The sequence below is a fragment of the Trachymyrmex cornetzi genome, unplaced genomic scaffold (genome assembly GCF_001594075.2).
Source record: "Trachymyrmex cornetzi isolate Tcor2-1 unplaced genomic scaffold, Tcor1.1 scaffold79, whole genome shotgun sequence".
NCBI classification, from domain to species: Eukaryota; Metazoa; Arthropoda; class Insecta; order Hymenoptera; family Formicidae; genus Trachymyrmex; species Trachymyrmex cornetzi.
Genome location: NW_017300124.1, coordinates 309,712 through 326,113, shown reverse-complemented (window position 1 = coordinate 326,113; position 16,402 = coordinate 309,712). Strand labels below are relative to the sequence as shown.

Genomic DNA, 16,402 nt, shown 5'->3' with positions numbered 1-16,402 from the left:
TGCTTGCTTTATATTTTTTCCTTTTAAAGGATTACTAGGAAGATACTATAAAATCTATCAAAATTTCACACTCATATTAATAACATATATGATAAAAGAAGTTAAAACTTATATAATTTTATATTTGATACATAACTATATGAAAAATATGTAATATGTTTTCTTCATATAATCTTTTAAATATCCTAAGAGAGAATTAAGCATGACATAATATTTAAAATTTAAATATGACGTCATAAAAAGATTTAGCTTTTCTTGGAAAGAACTTAATTTTATTTATAAAATTAAATTAAATTATAATAAACAAGTACCTCAAATATACAAAACATTTTTGCAGTGCCTTCTAATTGTTAAAATATATTTCTGAAAAGACTTACTCCATGCCATAATATTCTACTTTTTTCTAAATTCTTCAATTATAGAAAGTAGTATAAGAGATTAAATTTTAAAATATAATAAACGTCGTACATGTAAAACTGAATATTATTTGAATCACGATGCACAGTCTATATCGATACGTCATTAGGAGACAAACGTATCTATTCATTAAAAATTAAAATAGTGAAATTCAATAGCTACGTTCCACAAATGCAACTATGTGTTTGGATTAACTAAAATTATTGCAATAATTGTTGTCATTTTTTTATTAAATTAGAAGTATTGCTTGGTCCGTTTTTTTTTAAATTTGTGTCTGGCTACCCCATGCTCTAGAAATTCCTGATCTTGTGCGTTTTTTACCGATAGTCTGAACAATAAAACCGATCCTTTGCAATCGATCAAAATTCAAAATATTCCTTCCGTCGAAAATATAGGCTGGCTTCATCATATCTGCATAAATTTGCGTGTAATCTAATTCCTAAAAATGAAATATTTATTAATTCTTTCTTTATATTGATATATATTACACATATATATGTGTGTATATGTATAATATTAAACATATAATTGCATAGAAAAATTAGACAGTATTAAGGATAAAGCTATTTTTTATCCTTATCCAAATAACACTCTCTTTTCTTACTTACGATAAATTCATCCCATTCGGTACATAAAACTATAGCGTGAGTATTCTTCGTGGCGCTATAAGCATCTTTATAAATACTGATTCTACTTTTTACATTTTTAGGATCGCTCGTTATGCTTGGATGAGTCAAGTCCTGAATAATCTGAGTTTCCTCAACCTGTGAAGTAAACAAATTGTACAAGAACTGTACCTTCAGTCTATTACTGAATTTTTATTAAAATGCTTTTTATCTGATCTAAGAACAACAATATAAAAAGTACAGGATACAAAGTTTATTGAATGAGGCATGATTCCTTTATAATATAATTTTAATGCAAAACAATTATATTTGCGTATTTTTTATTAACTATCAACTCTCTGATAAATTCTCTACATCAACTTTTTCAAAAATTTAAATTGCAATTTTTCTATTGTAATGTTGAACACAGGAAATTTAATATTTCTGTAAAGTATATATAAAAAATATAATTACATATTAAATTAAAAAAATTTTTTTTAATTTATATTAAATTACATATTTTAATAAAGTATAATTTTTTAATTTAAAATAAGTTCTTTGAAAAAAAAAGATCTTTAAAATTTAATTAATATCAAAATTAATAAAATACAAAACATAAAAAATTAATAAATACAATTTATGACGAACTGTAATGAAATTTAAAGAATCTGTTATTAAAAATAAGTCTGATAGGTCTTCACTTCTTCTATTATAGAAAAGAGAAAGAGCTAACCTTGGGATCGTAAATGTGAAGAACGGCGCCTTCATCTAACAACGTCTTGGCGACATGAATTGCTGGTGATTCACGCGTATCTCCTGTATCTTTCTTGAAGGCAAAACCCAGCATAGCGATCCTCTTGTCTGTCACGGTGTTAAAAAGAGATTCTATGACCTTTGCGGAAAATCTGGATTTCTGATATTCGTTCATATCAATCACCTGTTGCCAATATGCCGCTACCTCGGGCAAATTTAAACACTCGCAAATATATACTAAATTTAGAATGTCTTTTTGGAAACATGACCCGCCGAAACCGACCGACGCGCTAAGGAACTTGGAACCGATTCGAGAATCAAGTCCGATTGCTCGAGCGACCTCGGACACGTCGGCACCTGTAGCTTCGCACACTGCTGACAAAGAATTAATACTAGAGATACGCTGAGCGAGGAAAGCGTTCGCAGCCTAAAATCAAATGAATATAAATGGATATTAAAATTTATTGTTGTACTTGACATTATTCAAATTGAATTTTATTCGTAAGTTATAATATATATACTATTCACATATTTATATACAGAAGTATGCCTAACATAGCACGTATGGCGGCCGAAATGGAAATTCATTGTGAGTCAATACTTGAACATACAAATACAGATGAAATCATAGTCTCCTGAATGTCTGACAACATCATTAAAATTATTTTTCTCCATTGTTCATTTTTATTAGCAAATATCGCTTTGATAAAAAGATTTAGAATTGCTACTTTCGTTGTATTAAACTTAAGTCACATAATGTGTAATTTATTTACACTTATAAATAGTACGTTATAATACAATGTAATGAGATTTACACAGTTTATTTACATAGCGGCACTGCTATTACTATAAGAATGTGAAATGTGTCATTACTCACCAGTTTTGACAGTTCTGAACTCCATGTGTTAGTCGTTAAAATTTTTTCTCTTGGAATCCAATGTTCATAAATTTGACATAATTCCTCGATAGCCGCCTGCCCTTCTGGCGAATTTTCTCCGCCAATCAGTACTCGATCCGCGTTTACTAGATCTTCTATAGCAGTTCCTTCGGCTAAAAATTCCGGATTCGAAAGAATCTTTAAAAAAAATAATTATCTATTAATATTTGATTAAATATAAAAAAAAAACAAATCTCAGCGAAAGTGCAAATTGATTATTACAATATGCAATAATAATAATAAACGTTTGAGCAAAAGTAGGTCGTGAATAATCATGCAGTATAAAGAGAGCTTATCTTAATTGAACGACATTAATTTAAGTAACTATTAAACTATACGATTGCTATTGGCGATTTGACAATCCGTCAATTACAAACATAGCAAAAACGCAATAAAAATTTTAATACACTTAATACAATTGCACATATGTCGTATTGAATGTATTAATTTCAAAATTGCAACTTAATATTTTGCAATTTCTATGCAACGTTATGTCAAGAATATTTAAATGAATTAAAAGTAAATATATAGAAAGAGATATAAGAAATCATGGAAAATAATATTATAATAAAGGCATTTTAGATAAGACAACTATTATAAAAATTGTCACATTTTTATCTTTAAATTATAATTGTGAAATAATAGCTAATTATCTTACCTGATAAGAAACCCCTGGCTTGTGATTGGCGCGGAGAATATTCATAATACTCTCGGCCGCTCTTACTGGTACGGTACTTTTTTCCACTACAATCTTATCTCCTGTTGCAACTTGTGCGATCATCCTGGCTGCACTTTCCACGTATTTCAAGTCAGCTGCTCTTCCCTTGCCATTGCCGAAGGTCTTCGTCGGCGTGTTTACCGAAATGAATATCAGATCAGCCTCCTTAATCGCTGTATCAATATCAGTGGAGAAGAACAAATTCTTCCCACGACATTTTCCCACTACTTCATCCAAGCCCGGCTCGTATATTGGTAACTTTTGTGAATTCCATTGCGCAATTCTTTCCTTGCTCTTATCAACGACGGTCACTTGAATTTCCGGGCACTTCAGTGCAATAACGCTGCAAGTGGGTCCACCCACATAACCGGCTCCAATGCAGCAGATTCTCCGTATTCTTGTCATTCTTGGATTGACTGTAATATTAGTTAATAAACTCATTATAATTATATTTGAAGTTGTACATAAACAAAATCAAGAATGTTATATATAAGGAGTTGTACATAAACAAAAAAAAGGATGTACAGAATGACAGATTACTTATCTTTAATCTATTTGATTTTATCAATTCTTAAATAAACAAAACAATGACAGATTACTTATCTTTAACTTATTTGATAAAATGTATAAAAAAGAAATAAATAACTTTTCCAGAGTTTATCCTTCTTTTCTTTACAATGATTACGTAATTATCAAATGGTAAATATACTACTTTTTTAATATAATTTGTTATTTAATATTAAAAACACAAATAAATAAAATTACATGGCTCTATAGTTTCAAATCATATTTATAATTAAATTAATACAATAAATTAATCTTGACACATTTTGATAAGAGTAAGAGATAATGATAAAAACATATGTTTTGATAAAAGTAATGGATAATAATAGAAATGTTTATAAACACTAATTTTTACATTGGAACATTAGCTCAAAAATTAATCACATGAAACAATTTGTGCTAAACAATTCTTTTACAACACATTATTAAATTAGATAAAGTAAGACAAGATTGCATATAAATCTAAAATAAAAATTACAATTATACAAACTTTATAATGCCATTCTCGGTCTAACAAAATTCCAAGCTTCAAAGAAAGCTTTTATCTTCGTCACAAGATATCTCTAAAATTTCATTATCCAAACGATACAAATGCCCGGAAGCTGATAAAAATTTATCTGCTAGCTTTTTTCGATGTGTCAAAATTAATGTCAACGAAACATCAACAAAAGCCCAAAAATGTTATCCACGCAATAAAAAACATTTTGTATTTGTGTTAAAATTCTTATTAAAATATTTGTATTAATTTGACATAACTTGATTCTGTTGATATGTGTTTTGTGTGAAATTGATATTTAACGCGATTCCTAGTGTTATAAAATAACACAATAATTATAAATAATATAAAAATAACATAGTTTTAAAACATAAATTCTAGAATAAATGAATGAAAGATGAATGTACATTCTAATTTAACAAATAAAAAATAAATTTACTGAAGAAATACGATTCCACAATTTATTTTCAAGTTGTATTAAAGTATTATTTTTTTGTGTTAATTTTTACATAATAATTGTGTTACTTTCTAATATATTCATCTTGTGTAGAATTAACATAAAAATTTGAATATACCTTTTAAGATGCGTAAAATGTATTAAATTTAACACAAATTTTTCCACTGTGCACTTGCATTTCATTTATTCCAATCATCATTTGGCAACGTCAAGAGTCTTCCGTTTACATTCTTATTCAAAATATCATATATGAATTATCATAATACACAAGAATGTACTTATATTTTTTAATTATCAGAAGATTAAAAACTATACATTTAATTGAGTGTTGAAAAATAAACTGAAAAGTGTTTGTTCCTTTATGGAGCGTTTCGGAGGGTTGCCTGCTCCGAATCACTCGGGATGCTTCAAAAAGAATGAATATATTCCGTTTTGTTACCTGCTTAACTAAAATAATGAATAATTTTCCGATATTCAGGAGAAACGTGGCATGAAGACGAACGCAATGCAGAAGGCAAGTTATAGTCTATCACAATCAAAGGGTAGCTTCCACAATGGAAAAAAATTGTTTATAAGAGAAAACCGCAATATGATGTTAAGTCGCGTTGCACAGATTTTTGTTACTCCAGATCCTCTGGACGCTGTACATCCGTCATTTCATGATACTATGAAAAGGAAACGTTGAGGCCGCAACAAGGCCGCACCGTTGTGACTACGTTGCCATTTTAGAACATCACACTGGCGCATGCGTAAGTAATTGGCAACGCTGTTTCTTCCCAAAATTATTCATGATGAATGATGACGATCATTTAGGAGGACTTTTAAAAGTATCACGGTATTTATCAAAATATGAAAATTTCATTAATTGTTGTATTATTACGTCTGGGTAACTTTGTAAAATTTGAACTCTTTTATTGGTTTAAAAGTTATTTAATTTTTTTTTGTTTGCCTGGATTCGTATGTAATATTGCGTTTTGTAGTAGATGCTTATTTGTAAATTTCATGAAAAAATAACTGCGATATAAGTAAAATTTTTATATATATACATACTAATAACCTCTGACAAATATATTCATGCAAAATTTTACGTTAGTCCACTTACTCGTTTTTAAAAGTTTATTTAATTAAAAGGTAATTATTTAGAATACGGGGCCTCACCTCCGATTTTAGGCCTGTTCTTTTTGACTGAACTTTTGCACCAGTTCATCTTTCTTCCTTTTCTCTCCAGGAGGAAAGAAGAGGAAGAAAGATGAACTGGTGCAAAAGTTCAGCTAAAAAGAACAGGTCTATTGATTAAATTGGGCTCATTCGACGCGTTTTCACTTCACTCATGAAAGAATCTGGAAAAAAAATGCGGCGGTCGGCCTCGTAAACCAAGATATCAAGGGTTAAAGTTTGAAATTTTAAGAGGTTAAGATACCTATCATTCTAAAATGATCGCGTTCCTCAAACTCAACTCGACTCAACTGTGCAGAGTGGATCTGTGAGCGTTCGCTACTATTGGTTAGTGATTTAAACAGGTCTAGAAGAATACACCAATAACAACGAGCGCGTACAGATCCGTTCCGCAAAAGTTGAATCTACTGAACGCGACCTATGTTTCGAAAATGAACATGCGCTGTGGTCGCGCGCGTATTCTGTAAGCAGATAAAATACTACTCTGCAGATTGCAATTTGATCATAATTGTAAAATGCCGTATTCAATAGAGCAACTAAACAAAAATCCTTGGCTTGCTGTCCAAGATGTAGTTGGAGATGCAAATTTGTGACCGAAATTTATACGGAAATTGTTCTGGGATCGTAATTTAACTGACCATAAACGAATGATTCTTGTCAATTTTGCATATTTAAAAGCAATATCGAAAGACGTTTTACATGACATCTTAGCTTTTACGTTAAAGAAAGCATATACAAGAAATCGAAAATATGAAATTCATTGCCGGTTTAATTATTTAAATCATGAGGTATATATATATATAATATCATTTTACCTTTAATTAATTCATAGATTGAATAATATATTATGTAGCATTTGTAACAATTTTCAAAATTTATAGGAATTTGGACGACAACGACGAAGTCGTGTATATAGCTACAGCGTTTATTTCCACGAAATGTTGGATTTAAATTTTAATCCATGTAAAAAAAATTAAAAAGGTATACATTTTTAATAACCTATTCTCTGCTTTAAAAATTTATGCAATATTATGCATATATTTACTGCTTTAAAAACAAAAATTCACTGCTTTAAAAATACAAGATTACTGCTTTAAAAACAAAAATTCACTGCTTTAAAAATTCTTTGCATTAGCAGTGAATTTGTATTTTTAAAGCAGTGCTTTTGTGTTTTTAAAGCAGCGAATTTGTATTTTTAGAGCAATGCTTCTATGTTTTTAAAGTAGTGATTTTGTGTTTTTAAAGCCGTGATTTAGTGTTTTTAAAGCAATGAATTTTGATTATTAAAGCATTAAATTTTTGTTTTTAAAGCATTGCTTTTGTTTTTAAAGCAGTGAATTTGTATTTTTAGAGCAGTAATCTTGTATTTTTAAAGCAGTGAATTTTTGTTTTTAAAGCAGTGCTCTCATTTTTAAATTCAAATTCTGAATTAGAGTATACTAATGCAAAAACTTATTACACTATTTCAGAACTAGTTCAGAATTCTTCGAAAAAGAACAGACCTTACGTATGCATAGCACTACAGCGAGTCAGAATGACAGGTATCTTAACCTTTAAAATTTCGAACTTTAACGCTTAATATCTCGGTTCACGAGGCCGACTGCCGCATTTTTTTTTCCAGATTCTTTCATTGTAAGTGAAAACGCGTCGAATGAGCCCAATTTAATCAAAATCGGAGGTGAGGCCCCGTATTCTAAATAATTACCGTTTATTTAATCAAAACTACAGCAAAATATATGATTATATTGTCATATTTTTATTTTTATTTGCAAAAGCCATTATAAATCAATTATTTGTTGTTTTGTTTTTTGTAGTTGGTTTCAGAGCGTATTCGCGATCAATATTTTTGGCTGATATTAGTTTTTTTAATTGATTTTTTTAGCTGATATACTTATTTATCTGTCTATCATTATAAGGACCGGTTGTTCTACCTTTTTATAAATTTTACCTGTTAAGTAAGAGAGTAACAAAATTATATTCAATCACATGCGCGAATTACCAGAGATTTACCTAATAGGTAAAATTTACCAAAAGGTGAAACAACCGGGCCTAAATGTCCAGTTGAAAATAGTATAATAATTTAAAACAGTAATTTAATTAATAAATAAAATGTTAAACATAAAACACCTTTAAATTAGTTGTTAAATAATACGTATAATAAATGAAATATTATATGATTGAGTGATACTCGACATTATCTCAATAGCAAAACAAACATGCATATTAAAGCTATCTTTAGCTAATGATTTTTTTATCTCATACAAGGAAACGAATTTTCTTGTTAAATTACAGAGAATGACTGCATTCGGCAGAGAAAGCAGCTTTGCAACCATTGTAAAATTCTTCGATACAATATATTTACATTTAAATCCATAAGGAATAAAAAGTAAGAACCAATCGTATTAAAAAATTTTACACAATTGCAAAGTTGCTTTCTCTGTTGAATGCAGCTAATGTCATTGACATTTGACTTTGTTACAAATGCTTCAAAGCATTTTTTAATTGGCCAATTAGTAAAATTCTTTCTTTCGATTAGTCAATCAAACGCTGGGAAATTTTGTAGCGTCAATAGTAAACCGCTTTCTATGGATACGCAGTATGGACACTCCGTATTTCGGAGCCACTGTCACTCAGTCACTGGCCGCTGGGAGCCACCTCCGATCAGCTGATATTTCCGCACGTTTGTTTTTCAGCTGACTCGTCCCCGGAAATCGGTGATTCGTGCGGGGTTAAAGGGGGGATGGAGCTCCGAACAACGGGACTTATCGTTGTTGGACTATACGAATTGTCGGTATCGTTCACTTGACGGTCGGTGCTCGACGCACAAACAGTATAGTACGACAGCAGCCTGAAGAGATTTGTCTAATACGCTCGAACGAGCGTTGTTCTTCATCATCTAATCAACAGAACGGCGTTACATATTATATTCTTCTTCGTTGTATGTGCAACATGAGTGTCCGGTGTACTGTTAGTGATTTTCCGAGCATAAATTGAGCCACATCTAATCGAGCATAATCGCAATGGATAGCGTGATAGTGAGTAAACTCTAACCTCGTGGACCATGCGCGTTCCTGTGTATTTTCATCCACCGTGATCTTTGTTGCACGGATAATCGGTATTTCTCTTAACAGATATCTCCTCTATTACCGTAAACAAATTAAAAATTTCTTTTTTCTTAATAATAGAAATAATTTTTGAAAAATCGTAACAATAAATTTAGATAAGCATTTTTTTGTAAAATTGTTTGTTTGGTTTTAATTGCTTGTTATTTTGTTATTATTTAATTATGAAAATATGTGACATTGGAAAGTAAAATTGTATTAATCATAATTTTGTAAAATCATAATATTTAATAAAATCATTATTAGAAGTTAATTCAAGATTATGATATTTCTAAATGCATTTAAGATAATAAATGTATTTTAACTCTTATTATATGTAATTAAATTAATTTTTTATTTTCAGGGTATAATTTATGCAATATGTCGAGGATTTGTAGACAGCTTGAAAGGTACCATTGTACTTTTCTATATGGATAAGCAAATTAACGAGAAATTGGTTGAGAAAACTTCCAATCGAGCAGAGCTTAGGAAGAGAGATGTAGTTATGTCAAGCCCCTCCAAGCATAAGCAACGGTGTCCTTATTATTTTCAAGAAACGTTTATGAGAGACAATTTTAATAACAAAATTTATTAGTCCATTCAATTTTAGGGAATCTAAGGTGTTGAGGAGAACTCTACAATGTTGTGCATTGAATGGTGGAGTGTTTTGGGCTAGTATACTGATATTCGATTTTGGACTTCTGCCATTTGTTAAGTACTTATTGACTGTTATATTCGGTCACTCTCCTGGTATGGGTCTTACTGTATGGTCATGGATCCAGCCATTTCTATCTCTTACATTTGGTACAATATGGGTACTACCACTGTTTTTACTCAGCAGAATAGTTAACAGTTTGTGGTTTCAGGTATAGTTTTTTATAAAATATAAAAAATGGTTTATTAAAACACTGAAAATTACATTGGTCTGCGATAAAAAATTATTTTAACAATTGTAGCTATTTTTTAAATGTATTTTTGTTTGCTGAACATGAATTCATTTTTTTAATTTAGCAAATTTTTTCAAAATTGTGACCAAATTTGGAAAACGGATTCGTGTTTAGCATCTAAAAAAACCTATGAGAAATGATTGCGTTCGTTGATTCGTTCTGTCAATAATCCTAAAATTCGCAGACTAATGTTACCACATCTATGTATAATATAATACTAACACAGTGTATTTGCAAATATATATAGGACATAGCCGATAGTGCTTACAGATATAGACAGGGGAGACCATTGCTTTTGTCAAGTGTAAGCAAGTTGATAGCTGACACGCTTTTTAGCGTATTAGTTCAAGCATTATTCTTGGGACAAGGAATGTTGGTGTCTAAAGTTCCACTTCCGCCATTAGGGGACATTCTTGCCCTTGTCCACATGTGCCTTTTATATGCTCTCTATGCCTTCGAATACAAGTGGTTCAACATGGGTTGGGAATTGCATAGACGATTAACTTTTATCGAAGGCAATTGGCCATACTTTTTAGGCTTTGGTATGCCATTAGCAGTACTTACCCAAATGCCCAACTCGTACTTTGTAAGGTACAAAATAATTCCTATAATTGTTATCTTCTAAGGAACGACATTTTAAATGTTTAAAGATAGATACCTATTTTTATTTAGCCAATTTAAAATCTCTTAGTAATTAAACTCCAAAAAAGTTAATATTAAAACTTATTCAATTAATAATTTTTCTTTAATTTTTTGTCATTAATACAAAAATGACGAATAGAATTTATATTCATCATGATATAATTAAAACTACGATAATTTTTAACGAATATTACATTACGATAATTTTATAAAACCTATGAATTTATAAATAATTTTTTATTTTTTCAGTGGCTGTGTTTTTTCCATTTTATTTCCACTGTTTATTGTAAGTGGAAACGAAGCAGAACCTGTAACTGGAGTATGGTATATTTCTTTTATATTATAATAATGTATATTTTATGATATTACTTATAATATTTAATCATGATTTAAATAATTGTTTCAGTGATTGCCAGCTGAAATTATTTTCTCCAGTAATTGCAATTGCAAATACGTTATTTAATAAAACTATCGGACGGGTCAATAAGCGGTGATAGTAAAAACAACGGAAGAATAAATGCCTAATTTATATTATTTGCATATTAGGATATGCATACCATTTACCAATTTGTTACAGAAAAGCTCATATGTGCATTAGCAATAATTATATAAAATAATGATAAAAATATTTGGGTATCTATTGTTCGTTCTTGCAGGAAATAGTATTAATTTTATTATTTAGATAGATTACAAAGTGTTCAGGAAGAATGCAAAAGGGATAAATTTATTTTTTTTGTTAAATAAGAGATTATACAGTTAAACTATAAATTTTTTATATTTCTTTCTCTACTAATCTTTATGAAATATGAAAAGAATATTTAATTATTTTTTAATTGAAATGTAGGACCAATCAGTACAAATATTTATTTATGCATATGTAATAATGCATATATAGCTTAATTCGTACATATGATTTCCTGTATTTAATAATATCACTGGTATACAAACGATATTACAAATCTGACTATATTTCTCAATTTTTATGAGAATTCATATTTTGAGCTTTTTATGCTGTAACTAGTCATTTTTCAATATCGATTTGAGATCTCCCATCGGCGCTGTGCTGTAAACGTATATTATAAGCATGTGCTGTAAAAATGATGCACTGTGTATGGCAGTTGATATATTTAAAAAAAACTAGTGATGATATAATCTTTATATAGAGTAGTTGAAATATTACTCCAATATTAAGGTAATTAATAATACAGTGCTACCATATATGATTTTTATATTCTTCCTTAGGAGTGTTGTATTTGAAAAAAATTTTTTTAATTTAAGGGTACATTATAGATAAGCGCCAATAGAAACATCTCGATTCTCAATCAATCTGTTGATTCTAATTATATATATATTGTGCCATACATATCAATTATATAGAGGATTCGTCCAAAAAATTCATGTAAAGTAAAAACGAACGAAAAATGTCATAATTGTATGATAAATCTTGCTAACAATACATGTAAGAATATTTCAATTTTGTATATGGTTAGGAAGGTGCACAAATGGTTACATTTGTCATATATTGATCATTTTATACATTACAATTTAAATAAATATAATAAAAATATATTGAAAAGCAGTGTTTATATTAGTAACTGTCGCAATAAATATAGTCTAGTTATTCAAATAAAAATGCAATAACTATTAGATGGTTTCACTATCAGAGTAAAAGAAAGCTAATAAATTATAATATAATTAATAAATTTTTTAGCTTAGAGATATTTTATTAGAATTCTAATCAGTTCCAATCGAGGATGCGTTATTCGCTATCTAATTAAAACGGCATTACAAATTATCCAGTACGAGCAAAAAGATAAGTTATTCAAGTTATTCAACATTACATTATTTAAATATTTTACAAAAGTTTAGTTAATTTGCAAACAATTTTTGCATTTAGAATATCTATGCATTGATCTATAAAATGTTTGCAAGTTCTTAAATTTTTAGTAATTTTATTGAGCGTTTTGCAATTATTTTTATAATATTTTCATCTTTATTTCAATTCGTTGAAAAATGTAAGGATCATTTCAGGATCAATACAAATAAGTTATTTATGTTCTATCTTTACTTATCACGACTCGCCAGAAGTTTAGATCCTATAACATTTCGACGTTTTTTTACATCACCAACATATTGTAGCAAAAAAAATTGCAATCAAAATATTGATTTTTATAGATGCCTTGTTAACTTTTTATTTTAATACAAATTGTTTGTTATTTGATATTACTAGTAATTATGCGAGGAGATCTTGAAGTGCTAATAGATCATGATCTGAAGGTTCTTCTTTCACTCTATAAGAATTTAAAGCATAATGCCTGTGTAATGCCGCAAAGCCTAATCCTGGATCAGTTTCTGTTTCTGTTACTGGACTTGTAGCTCGATCAACATGTAGGTGTACATGATTTTTGCTTACCTATAAAATATAATTTCTGAATAAAATAATGAATTTTTTGATACTGTTTTAAATTTCGAATTTTGTAAAATATATTATTCTATATAGATTCAAAATGTTTCTTATTAATTGCAAAGTTTTCCTTAAATTTGAAGCGAGTATATTACTTAAGAGAGAAATTGATAAAAACATTTAATATTATTTGTAATCCTTTATGGTTAAGAATAAATATAATAATTTAAAATGCTATGTACATACTTCAAAACGTTGTTGTTTATACATTGCCAATTTACGCGTTCCTGGAGAACTTTGGATTAGATTTTGTATAGTAGGATGAGAAATTCCAAAAAAATCCGCACCCTTTGGCACTATTGTACAAAGCACCGGAGAAATTGCTGCCAGTAATTTTGAGTGACATTCGTCAGGACTGGATCCGACTAATGGTTGATCCAGATCATTATCAGATACTATTTCAAATCTATAAATAGTAGTTATATGTACCTATGTATGCCTGTATTATAATTTCTTTTAGAAATAATTGTTTTTAGTTATATGGATAGTTTCATATACCTAGGTTTTGGACCACCATCTAATATCTTGCAGGTATATAAACTCTTTGTTCTTGGATCTCTCAAATTTGCGTATACTCTTGTACTGCAATAACCTACTGGAAATATAAGATCCTCTGTGTGATATGCGATTCTGTCCGATACCACATCACCAAGAGAATATATTGTAAGATCTCCCAAGGCTATGGGAAATAATGGCCTTCCATGTACATCCAATGGAATCAACTGCACCAATTTTCTGGCAGTTTTGTTATACCTTTTCGTCTTACTTTTCGATTCTGTGATAATTTAAAATTATAATTCTTATGTAAGAAAGGCTTATACTCATTGCATTATAAATAGTCCTTATTATATAGAGGCTTAATACATAAAGCTAATATTGACACTGGCTTATCAGACTTCGTAAACTTAAGGTATTAATTTTACAGCTAACAGTTATAGAGAAACCTGATCCATCTGTGGACGTTCTCTTCTTTACTGTTTTTTTGGGCGTAGTACATTCTGGGTTAAGTGATGGTGAATTCGCATTACTTGTTTGTGAACGAGCTAGACTTGTCGAGTTAGATTCTATCTCTCCCTGTTGTTGGCATAATTTACGTAAAAGAAACAGTCTTTCCTCTTTAACCAACATCAAATTTTCTTGCATATGTGCAACTTGATCACATAGTGCTGCGTTTTCCTGTATTGGAATTAGGATCACAATCCTATTGTATTTGTACACTTATACATTTAATTAGATATCAACATCCGCATATATCATATGTTAAAATTACATGTATCAAAACTCACAAATACGGTATTTTTCACGATCCTCTTAAGTTTTCGATATTTTTTCTTGTACTTTAAATTTTGCTGTAGCTCAGCATTTTTATGATAATCATTGTAATAACTATCATATGCTTGGGCCATATTACGTTTATTATTGTTAATAAAATACTGTGCTCATAAAGATTTTATTAATAAGATCTATGTTGTATAATGTATTGCTTCATGCATTGTAAAGGATCGTTTACAATGGTTACAGTGTGGTTAAAACGAAATTACCATTTATCCCTATCAAAATTATACAAAAATCCCTACAATTCCCTAAGTAAAAAGAAGGTAGAACTAGCGCGAAATTTAAAAGTAAGTGAAATCACCGACGAGATACTATTAAAGACAGTCAGCGTCTCTATGAAAAAGTTGCGTAATTGTTAAAATTTAACTGATTAAGAGTAAGAAACTGACAATATGGTACTAATTTCATGATTTATTAGTTTCGTAGACATATATATATATATGTTTAATACACTTAATAATACTTGATTTTTATTAAAAACTGTGATTTAAAATGTTATCATATCCGAGTTTGATTATCAATGGAGATAATAACTGCAAAGAAAAAATTGTAATTCTTCGGCAATATATAAGATATTATAGCATTATTAAAAGTATACGTATACTTATCTATTTATACAGCATTTATATTATAATAAGAAATCACGAATTTAATAATAAATTATCGAAATATTTAGGTTAATAATAATGAATTTTTATTAATTATCGATAATGTCGTTCTTCAATTATCCCCGGGTCTCCGAGAGGTCTCATTGATTGTCACGAATATTTGCCAGAGCCGATAGTCTTTAATAGCATCCGCACCGACGAGATTTTTAATTAATTATTATTAATTAAAATTATAAATTAATTGAATTAATTATTATATATTAGTTATTATTTTTAGTACAATATATGTATATTTTATTACATTTTTCAAAATTTGATAAAATGTAAAATTATAGAATACAATTTAATTATGCTCATAGATTCACAATATTTTACGTAAAATTACATAGAAAGTTAAAAATACATATAAAAATCAAATAAATACTAAATTTAGATTGTTCAGTTTTTATCGGATACAATTGCTACTAGACTTTAAATAAACATGAAAATTTTCTTAACAATCAAATATGTATTTTCAATTTGATCCATTACTTTTTTTGGATTAAGAATACAAAATATGACGTAAATGATGGAATTCAGCAATTCAAAAGTAACGAAAAGCAGGGCGTCAATCTTTTATTAAAAATATTGTGTACACTGCGAGAATTTTGTGTAATATAAAGTTATTACAAACTATAATAATCACTTATTGTAACGCAATTGAACTAAGATATTCATGAGCTGGGTAAATGCGTAATAAATTAAGCAAAAACCGTGCAAAAATGCAAAGAATATATTATTTTATTTACTTTGTAATATGCGCGTTAATATTTCGACAGTTATAGCGTATTCGATTTACTCGACCCGACTCAGAGTCAATAGTTCTGTTTAGCTGCAAAAGAAGAGCTAAATTGCGTAAGAAATGCAGCTAAAAAGAACAGACTGTTGACTCAGAGTCGGGTCGAGTTAGTAAATCGAATACGCTATTAGCGGTTGACGCGCGACCGTTAGAACCTTGGGAGTTTGATTTGCGCGGAAGGGGAGGTAGGCGGCGCGTCATGATTACGCACAGTTACCGCGCAGTCATTCCACTATCGAGATTCGTGCAGGTGGGTAGCCGTGCCGCTCTTCTTCACGTTTTTCTTTGAAACGTACTTGCGACAAATACTATAGGGGAGCTTTCGAGCAGAGAGACACAAATTG

The 16,402-nt window shown here is 29.4% G+C and overlaps 3 protein-coding genes across 4 annotated transcripts; 1 reads left to right on the top strand and 2 right to left on the bottom strand.

Annotated features, from left to right (window-relative positions):
* Positions 1 to 349: 349 nt before the first annotated feature.
* On the bottom strand, positions 350 to 5,626 carry sgl (UDP-glucose 6-dehydrogenase sgl). Of its 2 annotated transcripts, none has more exons than XM_018518763.1 (6): positions 5,387 to 5,626; positions 3,371 to 3,846; positions 2,653 to 2,850; positions 1,756 to 2,202; positions 1,026 to 1,181; positions 350 to 856 (listed from the first exon to the last, which is right to left on the bottom strand). In XM_018518763.1, the coding sequence occupies exons 2-6, from the start codon at positions 3,833 to 3,835 to the stop codon at positions 680 to 682; spliced, it is 1,443 nt and encodes a 480-aa protein (XP_018374265.1). In that variant the 5' UTR covers positions 3,836 to 3,846; positions 5,387 to 5,626; the 3' UTR covers positions 350 to 679. The 2 variants fall into 2 exon arrangements, with proteins under 2 accessions (XP_018374265.1, XP_018374266.1); XM_018518764.1 differs by lacking the exon at positions 5,387 to 5,626 and adding an exon at positions 5,066 to 5,162.
* A 3,147-nt stretch (positions 5,627 to 8,773) lies between these two features.
* Positions 8,774 to 11,472, top strand: tank (EI24 domain-containing protein tank). The gene is made up of 6 exons (XM_018518765.1): positions 8,774 to 9,158; positions 9,589 to 9,758; positions 9,835 to 10,090; positions 10,419 to 10,762; positions 11,063 to 11,137; positions 11,220 to 11,472. Exons 1-6 carry the CDS (start codon positions 9,144 to 9,146, stop codon positions 11,305 to 11,307), a joined length of 948 nt encoding a protein of 315 aa, XP_018374267.1. The 5' UTR covers positions 8,774 to 9,143; the 3' UTR covers positions 11,308 to 11,472.
* A 1,325-nt stretch (positions 11,473 to 12,797) lies between these two features.
* Positions 12,798 to 14,755, bottom strand: LOC108768358 (transforming growth factor beta regulator 1). Its single transcript, XM_018518757.1, has 5 exons — positions 14,564 to 14,755; positions 14,222 to 14,453; positions 13,776 to 14,052; positions 13,464 to 13,683; positions 12,798 to 13,226 (listed from the first exon to the last, which is right to left on the bottom strand). The coding sequence occupies exons 1-5, from the start codon at positions 14,681 to 14,683 to the stop codon at positions 13,047 to 13,049; spliced, it is 1,029 nt and encodes a 342-aa protein (XP_018374259.1). The 5' UTR covers positions 14,684 to 14,755; the 3' UTR covers positions 12,798 to 13,046.
* Positions 14,756 to 16,402: the final 1,647 nt, after the last annotated feature.

Coding starts and splice junctions, on each gene's coding strand:
- sgl (XM_018518763.1), bottom strand. CDS start 3,835: ATGACAAGAATACGGAGAATCTGCTGCATTGGAGCCGGTTATGTGGGT. Junction 1,182..1,755: donor TTCACATTTACGATCCCAAG/GTTAGCTCTTTC, acceptor TTTACTTCACAG/GTTGAGGAAACTCAGATTAT. Junction 857..1,025: donor CCGAATGGGATGAATTTATC/GTAAGTAAGAAA, acceptor TTTCATTTTTAG/GAATTAGATTACACGCAAAT.
- tank (XM_018518765.1), top strand. Junction 10,763..11,062: donor CCCAACTCGTACTTTGTAAG/GTACAAAATAAT, acceptor TTATTTTTTCAG/TGGCTGTGTTTTTTCCATTT. Junction 11,138..11,219: donor GAACCTGTAACTGGAGTATG/GTATATTTCTTT, acceptor TAATTGTTTCAG/TGATTGCCAGCTGAAATTAT.
- LOC108768358 (XM_018518757.1), bottom strand. CDS start 14,683: ATGGCCCAAGCATATGATAGTTATTACAATGATTATCATAAAAATGCT. Junction 14,454..14,563: donor TCGTGAAAAATACCGTATTT/GTGAGTTTTGAT, acceptor ATTCCAATACAG/GAAAACGCAGCACTATGTGA. Junction 14,053..14,221: donor AACGTCCACAGATGGATCAG/GTTTCTCTATAA, acceptor AAATTATCACAG/AATCGAAAAGTAAGACGAAA.